This window comes from Aethalodelphis obliquidens, unplaced genomic scaffold, assembly GCF_003676395.1.
Source record: "Aethalodelphis obliquidens isolate GAN/ISIS:26980383/991018 unplaced genomic scaffold, ASM367639v1 scaffold93, whole genome shotgun sequence".
Lineage (NCBI taxonomy): Eukaryota > Metazoa > Chordata > Mammalia > Artiodactyla > Delphinidae > Aethalodelphis > Aethalodelphis obliquidens.
In genome coordinates, this window is record NW_020838037.1 from 4,649,206 (window position 1) to 4,668,565 (window position 19,360).

The 19,360-nt window shown below is 32.8% G+C and overlaps 1 protein-coding gene across 1 annotated transcript in view; it reads right to left on the reverse strand.

Moving 5' to 3' along the window:
• DYNC2H1 (dynein cytoplasmic 2 heavy chain 1) overlaps positions 1–19,360 on the reverse strand; it is a 373,792-nt gene that overhangs the window by 268,692 nt on the left and 85,740 nt on the right. The window contains exons 39-47 of the mRNA XM_027095669.1: positions 18,177–18,384; positions 15,682–15,811; positions 12,711–12,866; positions 10,802–11,061; positions 9,714–9,960; positions 8,289–8,440; positions 6,942–7,086; positions 4,866–4,968; positions 4,166–4,333 (exon numbers count right to left, since the gene is read on the reverse strand). Of these exons, the coding sequence (XP_026951470.1) occupies positions 4,166–4,333; positions 4,866–4,968; positions 6,942–7,086; positions 8,289–8,440; positions 9,714–9,960; positions 10,802–11,061; positions 12,711–12,866; positions 15,682–15,811; positions 18,177–18,384 (1,569 nt within the window). The remainder of the gene's footprint in view (positions 1–4,165; positions 4,334–4,865; positions 4,969–6,941; positions 7,087–8,288; positions 8,441–9,713; positions 9,961–10,801; positions 11,062–12,710; positions 12,867–15,681; positions 15,812–18,176; positions 18,385–19,360) is intronic.

The window sequence follows — 19,360 nt, forward strand, 5'->3', positions numbered from 1 at the left end:
CGCTCTGTGGCATGTGTTATCCCTTATATTTTTATTTTCACTGGGATCCAAATTCAGCCTATTATGCTTTAATTCTAAATACTCCCCTGGAATTATTTAATCTTATTCTGTGGATTAGATTATCAACTATCTAAATATACACCAAAAACCGATTCACTACGTATCTCTAGGCAAGTCTCCCAGCTCTAGTCTAGTCCCATATTTCGAATTGCTTAATGACATGTAACTCATGTATTCATTCATTAAACACTTATCTATCACAGACCTGTATTTAAACATTGTACTTCCTGTTAGAGATAAGTAATGAATAAGACAAACATAATTTCTGCCCTCACAGAACTGATAAACTTTATGTAGGTTCCCAAAAGACACTCAAAAAGCTTGTAAACATTCAAACACATGCATAAAACTGAACTCATTATCTTCATGTCTCATCATTTCTCAGCTGGACTATTGCAGCATCCTCTTACCTCATATCCCTGCTACAAGCCTTTACCCCATCAAATATATCCTCACTGCTACTAGAGTAACAAACACAAAAACAAAATCTGATAGTACCACTGCACTCCAATATCACATATAGCTTCCCACTGCCTTAAAAGAAAAACTTTTCCTAATCAAGGCCCTTTGCAGTTTGCTTCAATTTGGCTCCACTGACTGCTTGAATCTCTTATCTCCCTCTGTACTCCAATATATACCCCAGTTTTCTCAAACCTTTGATTCTTTGCATATGCTTTTTCCTTTGTCTGGAATGCCCTACCCCTCTTCTTCACTTAATTGTATCCTTTAAGATACAGTTTGATTTCTTGTAATTATTCCAAAAAATTAAAGTCTTAGGTGTTAATCTAACAAAATACCTTATAGGACTTATGCTGAAAACTATACAACACTGATGAAAAAAAGCAAAGAGTATCTAAATAAATGGACAAATATATTATGTTCATGGATTGGAAAAATCAACATAATAAAGAGGTCAATTCTTCCCAAACCAATACACAGAACTAATACAATTCCTACCACAATCTCAGCAACATTGTTTATATATACAAGATTATTCTAAAATTTATATGGAAAGGCAAATAGCTAAAACAATTTTAAAGAAGAAGGAATCAGTCAATCGAATTTTAAGACTTATTATACAGCTACAGCAATCAACTCAGTGTGGTACTGGCAGAAGGACATATACATCAATGGAACAGAATCAGGAACCCAGAAACAGAGTTACACAATTAATTTTTGACTAACGTGCAAAAGCAATTCAAGGCAGAAGGGTAGCCTATTCAACAAGTGGTGCTGGAACAAGTGGATAACCATAGGCAAAGAAATGAACCGTGACCTAAGTCTCACTCTTTACACAGAAATTCACTCAAAATGGACCACTGACTTAAAACATAAAACTATAAAGTATTTAGGAAAAAAAGGTGGAGAAAATCTTCAAAATCTAGGACTAGACAGAGTTCTTAAACTTGACACCAAAAAATCCTTAAAAAGAAAAATTAATAAATTGAGCTTCATAAAATTAAAACCTTTTTTAATCTGTGAAAGACTCTATTAAGAAGATGAAAAGACAAGCTACACAGTGGGAGAATATAGTTGCTAACCACATATGTGACAAAAGAATAGTATCTAAAATACAGAAAGAACTCTAAAAACTCAATATTAAAAAAAATCCAATTAGAAAATGGGCAAAAGACATAAAGAGACATTTCACTGAAGAGGACAGACAGAAGACAATTAATCATATGAAAAGATGTTCAACTTCATTAGCTGTCAGCAAGATGCAAAATAAAACCAATATGACCTATCAGTACACACTTATCAGAATGGCTAAAATAAGAAAATACTGACAACACCCAATGCTGGCACGGATGTGGAGCACCTGGATCACTCGTAAATTGCTGATGGAAATGTAAACTGAAATACAGCTACTCTAGACAACAGTGTGGCAGGTTTTTTTTTTTGAACTAAGCATACAAGTATCATTCAACCCTGCAACTGCATTCCTGAGTATTTATCTCAGAGAAACAAAAATCTCCACACAAAAACCTGCACATAAATGCCTACAGCAGCTTTCTTCTTAATAGCCAAAAACTGAAAACAACTCAGATGCCCTTCCACAAGTAAATGGTGAAAGAAATGGTAGCATGTCTAAATATAATACCTACTCAGCAATAAAAAGGAACAAACTACTGAAACACTCAAGAACCTGCATATATCTCCAGAGAATTATTCTGATTGAAAATAAGATTGTTGAAATGACAAAATTGAACACAGAAAAGATGGGTGGTTTCCAGGGAATGGAAGAGGAGTTGATCCATTTTAACTGTATCAATGTCAATATCCTGGTTGTGATATTATATTATTTTTGCCAGAGTTGAAGGAAAACAAGTAAAAAGTACATGTGTTCTCTCTCTGTTAGTTCTTACAACTGTATGTGAATCTACAATTATCTCAAAATAAAAAATTTCAAAGTAACTTCCTCAAAAAGGAATTAGTCTCTACTCTTCTACACCCCTAATATCCAACATTTATCCCAAATATATTCAGAAAAGTTATATTAATTGTAAAACACTTCATGCTCTATTGTATTTACCAGTTTAACCATCTATTTGCATAAATCTTTGTGGCACCTAAACATATTAGCAATAGTTATCATTGTAAGCAAGGACTTTCACATCTGTATCTGCCATTAGATTACAAATTTCTTGAGCACAAGAATGTATCTAGTTTATTTTTCAGTATCCAAAATTAAATTTTTAATTTTGGATACTTAAAATTTTTAAGCATCCAAAATTTTTCTTAATAATTTTTCTTAATATTCTACTATGTGAAAATCATATTTGCCTGGATCTAACATATATCAAGCCTGTATTTTTTTTTAAATGCAACCCTTCATTAAAAAGTAAAATACTGAGAAAAAAACATTATTGAGTCCTACACAGGAGACTCTAAAAGATACCAAATTCTAGAGAATTAGGATAAGACACTGATACTATCTAATGCCCAAAGGATATGTCACTTTGCAAGACGAGACACTATTAACTCAATTTTTAGACTGAGAAACATGGCAGCATTTTAGAACAAGAGCCTCTCCATGCTAAGCCATGAAAACTACACGCCACAATGACATAAAACCTCACTCAAAATCAAGCCAACTTTGAACTATTAACAGGCTTCTCTCAGCATTTCATCCTGTCTTAGGTTCTTTTGAACTTATTTCCTGATTCTAAAACTCAAGCAGCACCTAGAAAATTCCTTCTATCAATCTTAGTATCCTTTTCACCTTCAAGACTCCCCTTGGCTTACGTCATTATGACCCTGGAACCAATATCAAATCTAGAAAGATACAACATAATGTATTATATGAAATATTTTTGAAGGCTTGCCTTACACTCTAATAGAATAGAAATTCATTTTGTAGCTTGAAAGCAGTTTTATTAGGAAAGAGTTCCATATTACAGTCATCCTCTGTCAAAGGCCTTTTCAACATGTTGATTTTCATTTTATATGCATCACTCCCACAGCATTTCATAATGCAAATTGGTCATTAAGCAGCAATAGTTGCAAATGCAACATAGCTCCTTTGACTGGTGCTATGCTTTGTTTATCATAATAATGGGTGAAGCTGATAAGAGGGTACATAAGGAGTTCTGTGCTAATGACATTATGAGTAGTGACAGGAATGAGTCACTTTCTCAAGCGAAAGTTCATTATAATCAAATATGGATTTTCACTATGATCTTTAAATATCACACATATATGGCTATTTTTATTAGTAAAAGTCCTTCAGGAAATACAGTTTTGAATTGCAAATGTTAAACATTACGGTCTGAACAACCGTTTCCAAGAAAACAATTATCGTCATCATATTTTGTTTGGAACATAATTATTGAAATCTAGCAAAGAAGACAGAGCAGCCTCTTACGGTAAAAACATTAAAATTTCCAAAGTCTTAGCGTTTTTGTTTTAATTAATTTTACTGAAGTATAGTTGATTTAAAATGCTGTGTTAATTTCTACTCTACAGCAAAGTGATTCAGTAATACATATATAAATTATCCAAAGTTTTCATTTGTTTAGATATATGAAATCATGCTATCAGTAAGAAAAAAACTGAAAGTGCTCATAACTTTTATATATTTACATAAACTCTGTAACTATATTACCTGCCATATTGTCTAGTACATCTGAGCCCCAGTCTCCTTGAAACACTGATGTTAAAATACTGTCAAATAAATGAAGTTCCTTTGCACCAACAATTTTGTCACGAAATAAGCGCCGCGCTTCATATGCCACAATTTCTAATACGTAAGCTAGAGTATGGTTTGAGGATCCTAAAAAAGGCAAAATTTTCTTTAATTATAATAAAATTCAAATGATTTAAAAATGGTCTGTTTCAACATAATATTAGAAAGAAATAGAGAATGAGAATCTACATACCATTATTTTGGCGTCAGATAAATAGAATAAAGGGAAAAAGAGTTAAAATTCATTTTGTTAATGAGTTGGTAAACTTTTTTGATTCTTTAAAGGATTAAACTCTATTATTTCTAGTTGTTCAATAAAAATATCAATCCCCAAGAGCATATTAAACATGCTTTGGCTACAAAGGATAACAATTACATTTTTTTCCAGATCAAGTTTTAATAGTGACAATCATACTTTAGGAGAGGAAGCATAATAAAATATCATAATTCTAATATCATGTTTAAATTTAATATTAACATTTTAATTTTTAAAATACTATAATTACAATACTCATTTATCTATTACAAATATAATATACATATACAGCATAAACACACACACACAGTATGATATTCTAAAGAGAGATAAGTGATTTGAAATCATAAAAGCAAAACTTACCTCCTTCTAAATCATATCTGAATAAGCCAAGAACCCACTGGGTAAGGATGCAAGGAGTAAAGAAATAGTGGCTATAATCATCAACTGTAAATTTGGCCCGCACCTGAAAAAAATATAGTAAAAGATCTGTCTACTCTCTTAAATATATAATCATGCTATAAATTTTTCAGTCACCTTAAATTCATAGGAATGTCAATTTCTACCAGTGGCTGGAACTGTATTTCAATATTACTTATTTCCTCAGTTATCTTGTATTCTATATTTTATGCATTTAAAAACAGTATCTAAGAGAGGTTGTTCATAAACTTCAACAAACTGTCAAAGGTTGTCCATGGAAAAAAATAAAATGAAAGGTTAAAAAGCCCTGCTAAAGAAAGGAATTCAAGGAAAGCTAACCTAAATTTTATAAAATGGTAGTTATAATTCCAAGGTGCTCATGGGTGTAAGACAGACCCATTTTATAATGGTGGGACCCACAGAGCTATCTTGTGTTCAAGAAATCATTAAACTTTTAACAAATCAAAGTGCCATAATATAACCAACGAGAGAAGAGCCTCTCCCTTCCTCTCTACGGATGGAGCTACTGCTCTTATTCTGGCCTTGACTGCCTAACATTTGAACTAATTTAGAAAAACATAGCTTTATTTTTCCCCACTTCTACTCCAATACTATAAAAAGCATCCTCCACAAACACTTCCATAACTTTCACATGCTATTCCCTTTACCCAAGAAGACCCTCTTTCACCTCCAGCTACTCTGTGAATTTCTCTTTATTTTTCAAACCTTAGACCACATTTCATCTCCTCTTAAAATTTACAATAGCCAGGACATGGAAGCAACCTAAGTGTCCATCGACAGATGAATGCATAAAGAAGATGTGGCACAAATATACAATGGAATATTACTCAGCCATAAAAAGAAACGAAATTGAGTTATTTGTAGTGAGGTGGATGGACCTAGAGTCTGTCATACAGAGTGAAGCAAGTCAGAAAGAGAAAAACAAATACCATATGCAAACACATATATATGGAATCTAAAAAAAAAAAAAAAGGTTCTTAAAAACCTAGGGGCAGGACAGGAATAAAGATGCAGACGTAAAGAATGGACTTGAGAACATGGGGAGGGGGAAGGGTAAGCTGGGACGAAGTGAGAGAGTGGCATGGACATATATACACTGCCAAATGTAAAATAGCTAGTGGGAAGCAGCCGCATAGCACAGGGAGATCAGCTCAGTGCTCTGTGACCACCTAAAGGGGTGGGATACGGAGGGTGGGAGGGAGATGCAAGAGAGAGGAGATATGGGGATATATGTATATGTATAGCTGATTCACTTTGTTATAAAGCAGAAACTAACACACCATTGTAAAGCAATTATATACTCCAATAAAGATGTTTAAAAAAAAATCTACTACACACAACAAAGCTATTCACTCCCTCTTCCATGCTATCTCTACAACTGGTGCATATTGTTATTGATAGACTTACTACCCTGTGTTAATAGTTTATTTATATGATCAGGTTCCTCATTAGACTGTGCATTTCTAGGGAATAGTGACTCAGTCATCTTTGTATCCCTAGGACTAGCACTGGAAAGAGAAGGTACTCAATAAATATCTTCTGCATCCTTAATGCCTATTTTCAAGTATCACCCCACTTTATCAGAATATTTTAGACATTTCCTCACAGATAAAAGGAAAGAAATAAACATCAAGAACTACTCTCGGGTTTGAAGCCTGAAAGACAGAAACTGACAGAAGTCAGGAGAAAGATCTAGTTTTGAAAAGAAGATGAACCCCACTGTAAATAAACTAAATTTGAAATCAAAGCAGAATGACCATCTACCCACTGATTTATTCATTCAATACTTTTTGGGTGTCTATTAGAAACTATGCCAGAAGATACAATAATGAATAACACACACACAAACATCTATCCTCACAGAGTCACTCTCCAGTAGAAAAGTATAATAAACGACAGGAAAAGAAAGCCTGAGCATCAACACAAATCAGGATTAAAGGTAGCCCTTTGGGAGTAATACCAATAGACATGAAAACTACAATGTAAGTGAATATATACCTGTTCATACACTTGTACCATAGATCCTGCTAAGAGATAAATTTTTGATGAAGAACCCCAAATAGTATGATTCTTCAGATTTTTATGTAGAACTGGTTTCAGATATGCTCCATAAATTGTCTGTAATTGCTCTCTTTCTGGGTAACTAAAAAAAAGCATATAAGAAGTTGAAATAAATCAACATTCTAAACTACTATTTCTTTTAAGACTTTTTTAGATGTGGACCATATTTGAAGTCTTTATTGAACTTGTTACAATATTGCTTCTGTTTTATGTTTTGGTTTTTTGGCCACGAGGCATGTGGGATCTTAGCTCCCTGACCAGGGATCGAACCTGCACCCCCTGCATTGGAAGGCGAAGTCTTAACCACTGGACCACCAGGGAAGTCCCCTAAATTATTATTTTAATGTTAAGTTATAGCAATGGTTTTCAAACTGTGTGGTTTTCAAATTGTAAGGCCTAAATACCTCCAAGGTTTACTCAACGGCTAAGGCCAGGCTCACAGACCCTATTGTTACTTCAACTAAATCAGATCCCTAATTATCTGTTTTCAAATACTAAGGATTCTAATAGAGGATTCCAATGAAATTACTTAAAAACATAATTGTTTAAAAGACCACTGATCTTTAGAAAGGGCCAAAGGAAAATTCTGCTTAAGAAAAAGTATTTTGAATTAAGTATAGTCTGTACAAAGAACAGTAATCCACCTTAGAACTACAGAAGTAGAAAACAACAAATAAAATCAACCTGTTTCTCCCTAAGCAAAATCTATTTCAGTACAGCTTAATTGGTTGCTGTAACATTTCTAAAAGAAGAATGTTAATAGACGGGGGCAGTTTAGCATGAAAACACAAAAACAAGATTTTGTAAGGCAAAATAGAGGACCTAGCGTCATAAAATTCGAGTCCATGTAACAATTATGGACCATGGAGATGGATGGGTATGTTATGATTAATATTATAAGCCACTAAATGACCTAACTCTACTTTGTTAAAATTTAAATTCTCTTTTTAGTTATCTACATAAAATTTGATTGTATTTTTGCTTTAAATAACCCATAAAACATTTAAATCTAAAACCCACCGTTCAGATTCCTGAGATTGACATTTAGAGACAATACAAAGCAGTTGTTTTGTTTCTAATATATAACAAGCATTGATTAAAGCCTTCATCACCCTAAATTACTGCCTACAGTTTAGGAAGGATAGGAAAAAACTAACATCAGAGCTTAAGTTTGACTATTTTTATATTCTACATTTTGAAGTAATACCATTAATATATACCTTTCATAAAATGCAATGTATGTCTCCCTAAGTCAAAAAAATCTTTTAATACAATGATACGTACTCTACAGCACAAAGACGAACAATAGAAGTAAATCTGGTAGTAAGCTTATGTCTTCCCAGTCTTCCTCCAGCTGACACAGAAGCCACAATTTGAATATTTTCTAAACCAACCCATTCCAAATTTTCATCATAAAATCCTTGATATGTCAATACCTATTTGAAAATAAATATATTTAAGTGTTTTATGCTTAAGATTTTCTAATCATGATATATTTTGCATAAAATTCAATTGTTTCCAAATGCAATCATCATCAGAGGATTATGGTTACTGGGAAATGGGGGGAAGACAAACTGGGAGATTGGGATCAACATATACACACTACTATGTATAAAATAGATAACTAATAAGGACCTACTGTATAGCACAGGGAACTCTACTCAATACTCTATAATGACCTATATGGGAAAAGAATCTAAAAAAGAGTAGATATATGTATAGGTATATCTGATTCACTTTGCTGTACAGCAGAAACTAACACAACATTGTAAATCAACTATACTCCAATAAAAATTTTGTTTTTAAAGACTCTGTGTTCAATTAATGTTAGCTGAATTATCCTCATTTTTAAAATGCTTTTCAAATAAATGTTAAAATCCAGGTGATAGTATAAATCCACCAGCAATTATCAAAAAAAAAAAAGTGAAAGAGGGCTTCCCTGGTGGTGCAGCGGTTGAGAGTCCACCTGCCGATGCAGGGGACACGGGTTCGTGCCCTGTTCCGGGAAGATCCCACATGCCGCGGAGCAGCTGGGCCCGTGAGCCATGGCCGCTGGGCCTGCGCCCCCTGTCCGAAGCCTGTGCTCCGCAACGGGAGAGGCCACAGCGGTGAGAGGCCCACGTATGGCAAAAAAAAAAAAAAAGTGAAAGAAATCAGGAGAAATATAAGGATAATATTTTTTCTATAAATATTTTATTATATTCTTCAGTTATATAGAAAAGCAAAATGTGAACCAAAATGAGTATATTAAGCTCTAATTTAGAATTTAGAGTTTCTAATGTGATGTAAATCACATAAAGAAAAAAAATCTTCCACAGTGACTGAAGCATGACTGAGGAAGTCTAACTGCTCTCAGAAGAATGCATACCTAAAAGAATGAAGCAAAAACTTCCCCAGCTCCAGCACCATCCCCAGCTTCTGCTTTTCTCCATTTTTTAGGAATAAAGGGTAGGTAAATGGTGTAGGGTAAAGGTTGTTTTTACTCTTTCTGTCATATATCATCTTGATGTAATACTAATCTTTAGATGGAGGAAGATCAAAGAAAGTAGCCCTGGAACAAGTGTGAGATGCTTCAAGAGTTTAATGTCCATGACACATGCTAGATAAAACTAGCCCTAAAATGGAAAGCAGATTTTCTATCTACAAGAAAAGTTAATGAAATTAAATTGTTTCCAATTATATTAAAACACTTCAAGTGATAAGACCCACCTGCTGCAGGAAAGCTACCAAAGTACTGGTCCCCCATTTATCAAGCTTGGGTAGGTTGATATCTTTTAAGTACAGAACAAGTCTCTCACAGTCTTTTGGTCTATACACTCGACCAGTGTTAGTACTGATTACCATGCAAGTCTGGCTCAGTTTCTGCAGGAGATGCCGAGAAGTAGTTTGCGCACTACAGTGAACTGTAGCAATTTGAGTGGACCGGAGTTGGGAAAAGGCATACCTGAGCAGCATCCTGAGAAAGATATAAAACATTTGACTTCACAAATGCAACCAATAAAATACTTTCTATATTCAATACAAAATTTCTATTTTTAAATATTTTAGTTTCTAAATTACATATGATGTTTAAGGGAAAAGTGGTAAAAATAGATATGGTTTCCATAACTATCCATAGCTATGAAGGTAAGCTTTCTAATTTTTAGAGTGGAAAAAGAATTAATTCATATTTTAAGGCATTCTTGGGACTCTTTCAGCAAAAAAAAAAAAAAAATCACAGTTCACAGAAATAATTCAGTTTGAAAAAGTACACATAAAAAGTATTGTTTCCCCACAGTTGAAGGAAAGATTTTAAAATATTAAGTCCTCCAAGTTAAAAAAAAATTACTATGACTTTACAGAATTGTTTAATTATTACTAGAAATGTGAAAATAATAATCCATATTTCCTTTATTTCCAAAAAACTACACTCAGGAGGCACTAAAAATAGGTTGAATTCCACTGAATTAAAAGCTATTTTTAAATAGCTAACTTCAAGATTCATTTTTTATAACTACAGCATATAGTAGTTTGCGAGTACATCAGGTATTCATTTTTTATGATTGTACGCACAGATTCTTTTTAAGAGCATCTTCTTCTAATTCCATTGGAAAACACATAACTCGGCAGAAAAAAAGGACATATTTTTCTCTATAGTCATATTATCTTTACAAGTAGTGACAATAAAGAGTCCTTCATGAAAATGTAAATGCTACTTTAACCAAAAAAAAGGTAACAAAAGCTGTTAAATCATTTTAAAACAGGAGAGAAGCATAAATCCACAATATGCACCTCGATTAACATTTTTCTCCTCTTACCCTTTGCCACATCCTTCTGGTCCGACAAGAATAAATGGCTGTTTAGTATCAGAACTTAACCAAGGTTTGAAATAATCTAGACCTCGTTGCATGTCAGGAGTCTGAATGACTGGAAGAGTTTGGCTATTACTGAAATCATCAGCAGACAAGTTTTCTGGCTTCTTCAGCACATAAGATGCTAATCGTCCTCTACTCAAGTCATAGTAGGTGTCCATTGGTTTGTGAGGGTCCGGAGGAGATACTCGTGCCCAATTAAAAACCTTAAGAGGAAAAAGTTGTGATAGGTTTTCATATACAGTGCTCCAAACAGAGTATGTGAAATTTTAATTCTTTAAAGTAAATCCTCCAAAGAGAATCATCTTACTTTAAAAATAAAAAAGTTCACATGCACTAAACTCACCTAATATCCTTAATAATTATAGTAACATTTTATCTGAAATATTACTCTCTGAATGATCATTTAAGCAAATAAAAGTCATCTGGTTCACACATATGTTGTATAAATATATTCAACTTTTAATTGAATTCTTATGAACACTAAATTACAAATTGTACAATGTAGGACTCCTAGACCTTTAATTTCCAGTACATTTTGGTACTGAACATTCCACTGTCACCACCACTGCTCTCAACTTGTTCTTCTTTCTTACACAAAAAACTGTTATCTGCACAGATACACAGCAGAGAGTTAGCCCCTAATGCCACTCTTCAACAGCTTTATTCTAAACTTTGGCAATAAAATGTCTGCTTAAAAGCAGCATATAATATGACATTGAGTGGTAGCAATGAGAAGCATCTGGTAACAGAGGCAACAGAACAGCCATGGAAAGAAAAACAGAACAGAGAAAGCAATAAATGGTGATATCAATGAAACAAAGTGATAAAAATGCAGAACATAATGTTGGAGCCAACCCAAAGGAATATGTGTTCAAGTATTTCAACAGAGGCCAATAGGAAGAAATTCCTTAATATGTAAAATTTAGTTTTATAAACGTGGCTGAAATATACCTTTGCATTTAATAAAGAAAAGATTTATAATGATTACTCCATCCAAGCATTCCTAACTGCTAAAACTCTTCTGGTTAAAAAAAATGATTAAAAATATGTTATTTTAAGATTAAAAATGAATAAAATAATTATATTTATTTACATAGCTAAGTATCAAAAATATCTAACAAAAAAGGTATAGTCAGAACTTTAGCCTATTAAATATTTTATAAAATTTTAATATCATAAAATATCACAAACTACTTCAATCAAAGGAGAAAATAAGTATACATGTACCTATGTACTTATACAGACGGTCCTCAACTTACAATGGCTCGACTTAAAGATTTTCCAAGTTTACAATAGGGCGAAAGTGATATGAATTCAGTAAACACCGTACTTTGAATTTTGATCTTTTCCCAGGCTAGCGATAATGTGGTAAGATACCTTCCTGTGATGGTGGGCAGTGGCAGTGAGTGGCAGCAAACTGCAGCTCGGGCAGTCAGCCACAAAATCACCAGGGTAAACAACTGATATGCTTACAACCATACTATTTTTCACTTTCTGTATAACAGTCAAGAAATTACATTCTATTTGACACTTTATTATAAAATAGGCTTTGTGTTAGAGGATTTTGCCCAAGTGTAGTCTCATGTATGTGTTCTGAGCACTTTAAGACAGGCTAGACTAAGTTATGATATTTGATAGGTTAGGTGTAGTAAATGCATTTTCGACTTAGGATATTTTCAACTTATGATGGGTTTATCTGGATGTAACTCCATCATAATTCGAGGAAGATCTGTATATAAATGCATTATTATTGTATTAAATGCATAATTTCAAAATTTTAAAGTTCTATACCAAGGATCAATGAAAATTGACAAAAAATGTTGACTAAACATAGGCTTTAAATGTGCATTACCTCTTTGGTGAATTCCAGACGTGACTTCATGTTCAGATTTCCACCCAGCCCCCTTATGAGATTAATAATAAATTGATCATGATCTCTGCATCCATGGAGATGTGATAAACCATTCATCACAGTCCCAACCAAACTTGTTTCTACCACATAGTCATTCTGTTGATTGAAATCCATGTTACAGACAAAAGGTAAATATTAACCAGTAAATTAGAACCATACACAGATTGATGTTTACTTATCTTTTCAAGGATCATCTTTAAATTAATCCCCCTACTCAAGTTATAGAATGTTTAGATTTCAATTTATATACATAAACTTTGAAAATAAAAAGTAATCATAAAAACACAATTGTGTATTTCTAGCTGAAAGTGCTGGATTCCTCAAATAGATACACTGTTTGTTTACTTCCTAAACCTGAAGAATATTTTAAAAAATAAGGTAAATCAATGAGCATTGGTCTAAAAGTAATAGTCCCTCATTTCTTCTTGCTGATAGAAAAGAAGCTAGAGGCAAGGGCTAGATTAATGGCTCTGGACAAGAAAGAAAAGTAAAAGCAGGCTTAAAAACAATTTGGAACTTTTTCTCTACACAGAATTTTAAAATGAAACTTTTGGACTCTGGTGATGTACATGATTTTGATCTGTGGGCCTTTGGGGCCCTGTGTAACTGCCAGGGAGTTAGAAGAGGAAAGCGTTCTCATTCTTTCTCTAAGTATTTGCTGAGAGCCAATTATGCATTAGGATCTGTATATGGTGCTAGGTATTTTTTTAAAAGGTGAATTAAACAGAGCAATTGTCTTAATGGAAGTCAAGTCTAGTAGAGGAGATGGTTAATACATTGTGGCAGAAGCTATAGAGCAGAGGAAGAGTGTATTCTGAGAAAGGATAACTCAGATTGCGGGCTCAAGGTCTCTTTGAAAAAGGTGACATTTAAGCTAACATTAAAAGAATGAGATCTATCTGACATGCAGAGAACACAGCATATGCAATGGTAAGCCACTGGCGTAGTTAAGGACTTAAAAGACGCTTATGCCTGAGTAAGCAAAGGAAGAGCGGTTCAAGTCAGAAAGGTAGGCAAGGGCCAGGGTATGTGCAATTGTACAGGCCGTGGTAAGGAGTGCAAATTTTATTTTCAGTGCCTTTAAACGTTAAGAGAATAAAACGACCCAATTTAAATTTTTTTAAAAAAGCACTCTGCCTGCATAATAAATATTTTTCAAAGAATGGAGAAATAGGTGGAAAAATGGGAAAAAGGGAGGAGATGAGTAGAAATCCAATGGCTTAGGCCATACTAAGAGTTCTAGGCTTTAAAGGCAAGATAAAGGAAACGTACATATTTTCTTCTAGATTGCCTGATTTGCTAAATACAAGAAAGTAAAGCTCTAGTTATAAATAAAATCAGCACTTGACTAGAGCATTCATTATAGTATATCTCTCAGAATCTGAACATGGTGAACAAAGCACAGAATAAAGAAAGAAGGAACACTCAACACATAAAAAAAAATTCAAAAAATAACAGGGAACTGACCTCAGAACAGAATTAGTTTATTTTCTAACTGAATCTTTGGTATCCACTCTATGGTTTAATAGTCTTATCCTGTTATCATTTCTATAGTCACAAACCCCTTTTTTAAAATACATTCTATCTAGTATTATATTTCTCATTCTAACACTAACAGCATGCAAGTAAATGACCTCAAGGTATTTGCATTGGAGAGTCCTGTTAGGCTCTGTATGTTTTATATGAATGAAATAACAACACACCTATTGAACAGGTGCTACAAACATAGGCATCAGGTGTTTAATTAAGCTCATATACTCTGATTCACTACTCTGTTATTAACAAACTTTGGTTCTGGGGATACAACAAGGACTATAACAGGCTTAGTCCTTGCCCTCAAGGTGCTTATAGTTGAATGAAAGCAATTATAATATAGTTGAAGGACACAGTACATTGCTGCAGAAGCACAAAGAGGTAGACAGCTCAGTCAAACTGAGGGCTGGTGGGAGTGGTTCTTCCCTGAAGTCTCCAGGAAAACCTATCTCATTTGCATCATTTCCTCCCAAATCCCTACTCCTCCATCATTCATCCTTACAAAAAAAGTTTAGAAAACTAACGTGAGATTGCCATTTCTCTACATGATTTGTTCAACCCCAAGTACTGACCTCTAAATCAAGTTCAGATTAATAATCGGATACTTAAAAAAAAATCCTCATTGCTATTTATTTCCTCTATTTTTATATGTTCATGTTTTTTATAAAAGCAATGACATAAAAGAAAAACCAAGAAAATTTGAAAAAATCATGTAGATACATGAAAATTGTCTTCTTTGCACGCTAAACTTCTATTCATGCTTCAAATTCAAAATTAAATGTGATCTCCTTTTTTAAAATTCTCCTAGAAGGCAGCAATACTCTCTTCATCCTGTTATATTGTGATTATCTTTTTACATGTCATTTTCCTCCATGAGACAAACCCTTCGCAGGGATAGTGATTGTCCTGTTAATGTTCACCTCACAAAGTCTTGTCTAGGGCATCTATTAGATATTCAATAAATTTTTGTTGAATAAACAAATGTTTTAATAATGTTATAAATAACTCACCATTCTTTCCCTACTTTAGTATTAACTTGTCATTATTTTTAGCATGACATATATGCAGGTATTTATTGACACAGTAAAATGTGACAGCAAGATGGGTTTGCCAGTAAAACTTAGAAAGGCATTCCAATGTTCAAGATTTTTAGGCAAGCAGTGCAAGCTATCGTGGATGGAAGAATTAAAGTGTTTTAAGACTAACACAATAAAAAGTTATACCATGAAATACAGTGGGACAGCAATGAAGACATCTACCCCTCACTCCACCCTCATATTCTGTCAGAGCTCTTATACTAAAAAGCAGTTAAATGTAAGCAACACTCAATCATTATACTTCTTGCCTAAATAATTATGAAATATTATAATTATCTTACCTGCTTTAGAACCCATTGTAAAGCCTTTTCAAAATAATCCCCAATCCAGTTTTCAAGATTATTTCTATATTTAGGAGGCTGGTTCCTCAACCAAGATTTTATCAGAGAATTAAGATCTGTCTCTTCATCACTGAAACACATTAACAAACATGTAAGAAACTAGTTAGAAAGAAATTGTGAATTTACTTTCAAAATAAATTTCTGCTCCAGTAAACATTCTACACATGTACTCTGTCTGATAGTATGTGAGAATTCACTTTATTTACTTCCGTATATGTATATGTGTATATATTACTTCTACATATATATACATATTGTGTGTATACATTACTTCTACATATATACACATATACAGGTATATATATATTATATATATGTCATTTTCTATAAAATAAAGCAAATAAATTTCATCTATATCATTATAAGTATAGATTAAAGCAGAATTACACAACTACAAGTTAGCCAAAAAGTGGTCTAAACCCTTCCTATCCAAAGTGTGGTCTACAGAATCCCAAGTCCCACCCCAGACTTAATGAAGCAAAATCTTCACTTTAACAATATCCCTGGGTGATTCAAATGCACATTAAACTTCAAGCTGCACTGCATCTTAATGCAGATCTTTAAAAGTACTTTTTCTTTTTCTGTCCCCAAAAAAGCCAAACACCTAAATTCCCATGCCACTACTGAAACTAGAAGATCATCCTAAAGTAAAATATAATTTTTTTAGCAAATCATTTAATTATATGAGTAACAACCAATGATTGAAATTAAACATAATATAGACATCTTATTCAAAATTATATGTTGCATATTTATAAAAATTATAGTAAAAACAACTCATAATTAATAATTTTAGAAGTTACAAGGGCTCACAATTTTATCATTTTTCCCATCTTCTACCAGTGTTTCATAGCAACACGAGTAAATACTGAGTCCCTGAATTTCTCCTCCCATATTTCTATCCAGTTTAATAAGCAAAAGAAAAAATGAAAAGATCAAAGGTAAATATTTAAATTACATTTGATAAGCTCAAAACAGACAAAGCAAAGATGCTAAACTCCTTCAGAATAAAGACTTTGTTGTCACAGTATCTCCTCAGTGCCCATGGCAACTACATGTCTTGGTTTGTCTAAGACAATCTTGATTTATATCAGTTATCCCAGCATAATTAATAGCATTCGCTTTCATTATTAAAAGGTCTTCATTTGGCCTATTGCATAGCAAGTGCAAATATCTGCTGAAGAAATGAATAAAACCTAAAACTAAGGTACAATCTAATCAAAAGGCAACTAAAAATAATTAATATGTTTTTGTATTTTACATGAAATCATATATATTCATTATGCCTCTCACAAACAATATCTGGTTCACCAACAATGTTCAAATCCTCTACAGCAACATGCAGCTATACAGGCATATTGCTCTACAATATGGCATTCTACTTACCCCTTATTTCATTTATATTCTAGCTTATAATTGCTGTTATATTTATATTATCTCCTTTGTGAACGTATGCTCCATAAAGACAAGCTCTTCATAAATATAAGCCCTTCATAACTGTTAGCTTTACTCCTTTCTTGCTGTCTCTCCTAAAATGCCTAACTTAACATCATATAGGTAATGGGCATTCAATAAATATTTTAAAATTTAGTGATAAACATCCCTTTTATCCTATTTTTCTCACAAGATTATAAGAATACATTGAATAAATAAGATAAATTGTGTGAGATACTGCTATAAAAGCTATAAACCCAATGCTGTATTATTTTTTAAATAATACCTCAAAATATTAATTGGGAGTTTATGGCTAGTTTAATATAAATGTTTCCTATAATACTATCAAAGAAGTAAGCAATTAAATAATTTTGGAAACAATCTGAATGAACTTGATAACCCTACCATGTGTCATATAACATCGAAAATGGTTTCAAATGATTCTAAAAGAGTAGAGAACTTTATATAGACAGATAAATATGAAATTCTAAAACATAAATTCAAAAGGTAAAAGAAAACTTTCTAATTACTCATTTTGGGAAGAAACTGGCTCAAATATCCATGTTTTAGTATGTGACTACTGTATATGAAATCTAAAATCAGTTTGTTATTTATTTTTGCTCTTCAAGCTTCTTCCAAATACACTGAAGAAAGAAAATATTAAGTAAAGAAGTTTCCAATTTGTAAAACTTCTCTGAACTCAATCATAATATTTAAATAAAAGTTATAGAAAAAAGAAGAAAACAAATACTTGCTGTTTCATTTAAGTAAACAAAAAATAATTATTTAGTAATTGTGATACAACTACACTGCTGAAATAATTCAACTGCAATAAACAGGAACTCTCTGAATGAATTAAAACCTAACAAACAAAAAGAAGTTAATAAGAATGAGGAAAACAAATATTCACACATTACCCATACATTACTTATTTCACTTAGCTGTAAAACCAAAATAATAATTGAAGAATATTCTAATACAGTGTATGCAAATGCTCTCACCTAAGAAAGATCATTCCCATTCTAGATATTGTGGCTGGTGAGGCACAACTTAAATCATGAGTTTCAAATACAAAGTTAACATTTGGGCCAAACTGAATCCTTTCTCCACTGGGCATAGTGAGTAATCGATTATCATCCAGAACAGAATTCAGAGATTCTATCCATTCAGGGTCAATATCACCATCACAGATTATCCATGAGCTGACATCTATTTTCAAACAAAAAAAGTAGAGATAAAAATAAATGCAATGATAATAATTAAAAATAAAGAAGAAAATAATTATCACTTATTCTTTAGAAGTAATTTCCATATTATTTTATACTTCTGAAGCCAAATATAAAGAACAAAAAGTTGAACAAGTTGAAATTTTTCATGTGAATTAACACAATACAAATGTGTGGAGAACCCATGGGCAATCCTGGCTCAGCTGGTCAGAGACCCAGTTATATACCCTGTAATAAGGCTCTATTGATCTATGAACATACAGAACTGGATTCTCAGTAAAAGAAAACATGGTTTGCAAGACCTAGGTATTTCTATTTCCACAAGCTTGTGAGATATTCCTTAGACTTTTGTCTTCTACCATGTCATTAGAATGTATGAATGCTTGCTGCGTAATAGCACTTTTAGAAAATATGAGAAACCTACTCCTTAGTGTCCTACATGAGAACTAAAAAATACACCACCACCAAATTTCTTTGATATATAAAAAGGTGACTTCAGAGGGGAGAAGCAGTGAACAAGTTGAGTACACAAGTCTTTCCAAAACAAACTGTTTTTAACATATATTTCCTAAGACGAAAGTGGTTTCAAGTTGTTCTTGGACCTTTGAAACAATTCAAAGAAGAAAATATCCCCCATAAAAGTGGGAGAAACAGGTATATCTGGTTTTTATTTAGTGTGATAATATCAACTACATTGAAAATGAAGACACTATACACTGAAAATTCCTTCCAATGTCTTAAGACATTCTAAACCTTTCATTCACTGGCTTAGGAAAACAACTATTAATTAAATTATGATCTAACAAAAAGTAGGGAGTCTGACCAAGAATTCTGTTAAACACCAAGCCAAAAAATTTAGACCAGAAAGTCTACTATTTTATGACTCAAATTTTCAAAATTATTGAAAGCACTGTATTCAAACTGATAAGTTCAGACACACATACCAATTTTAATCCTAA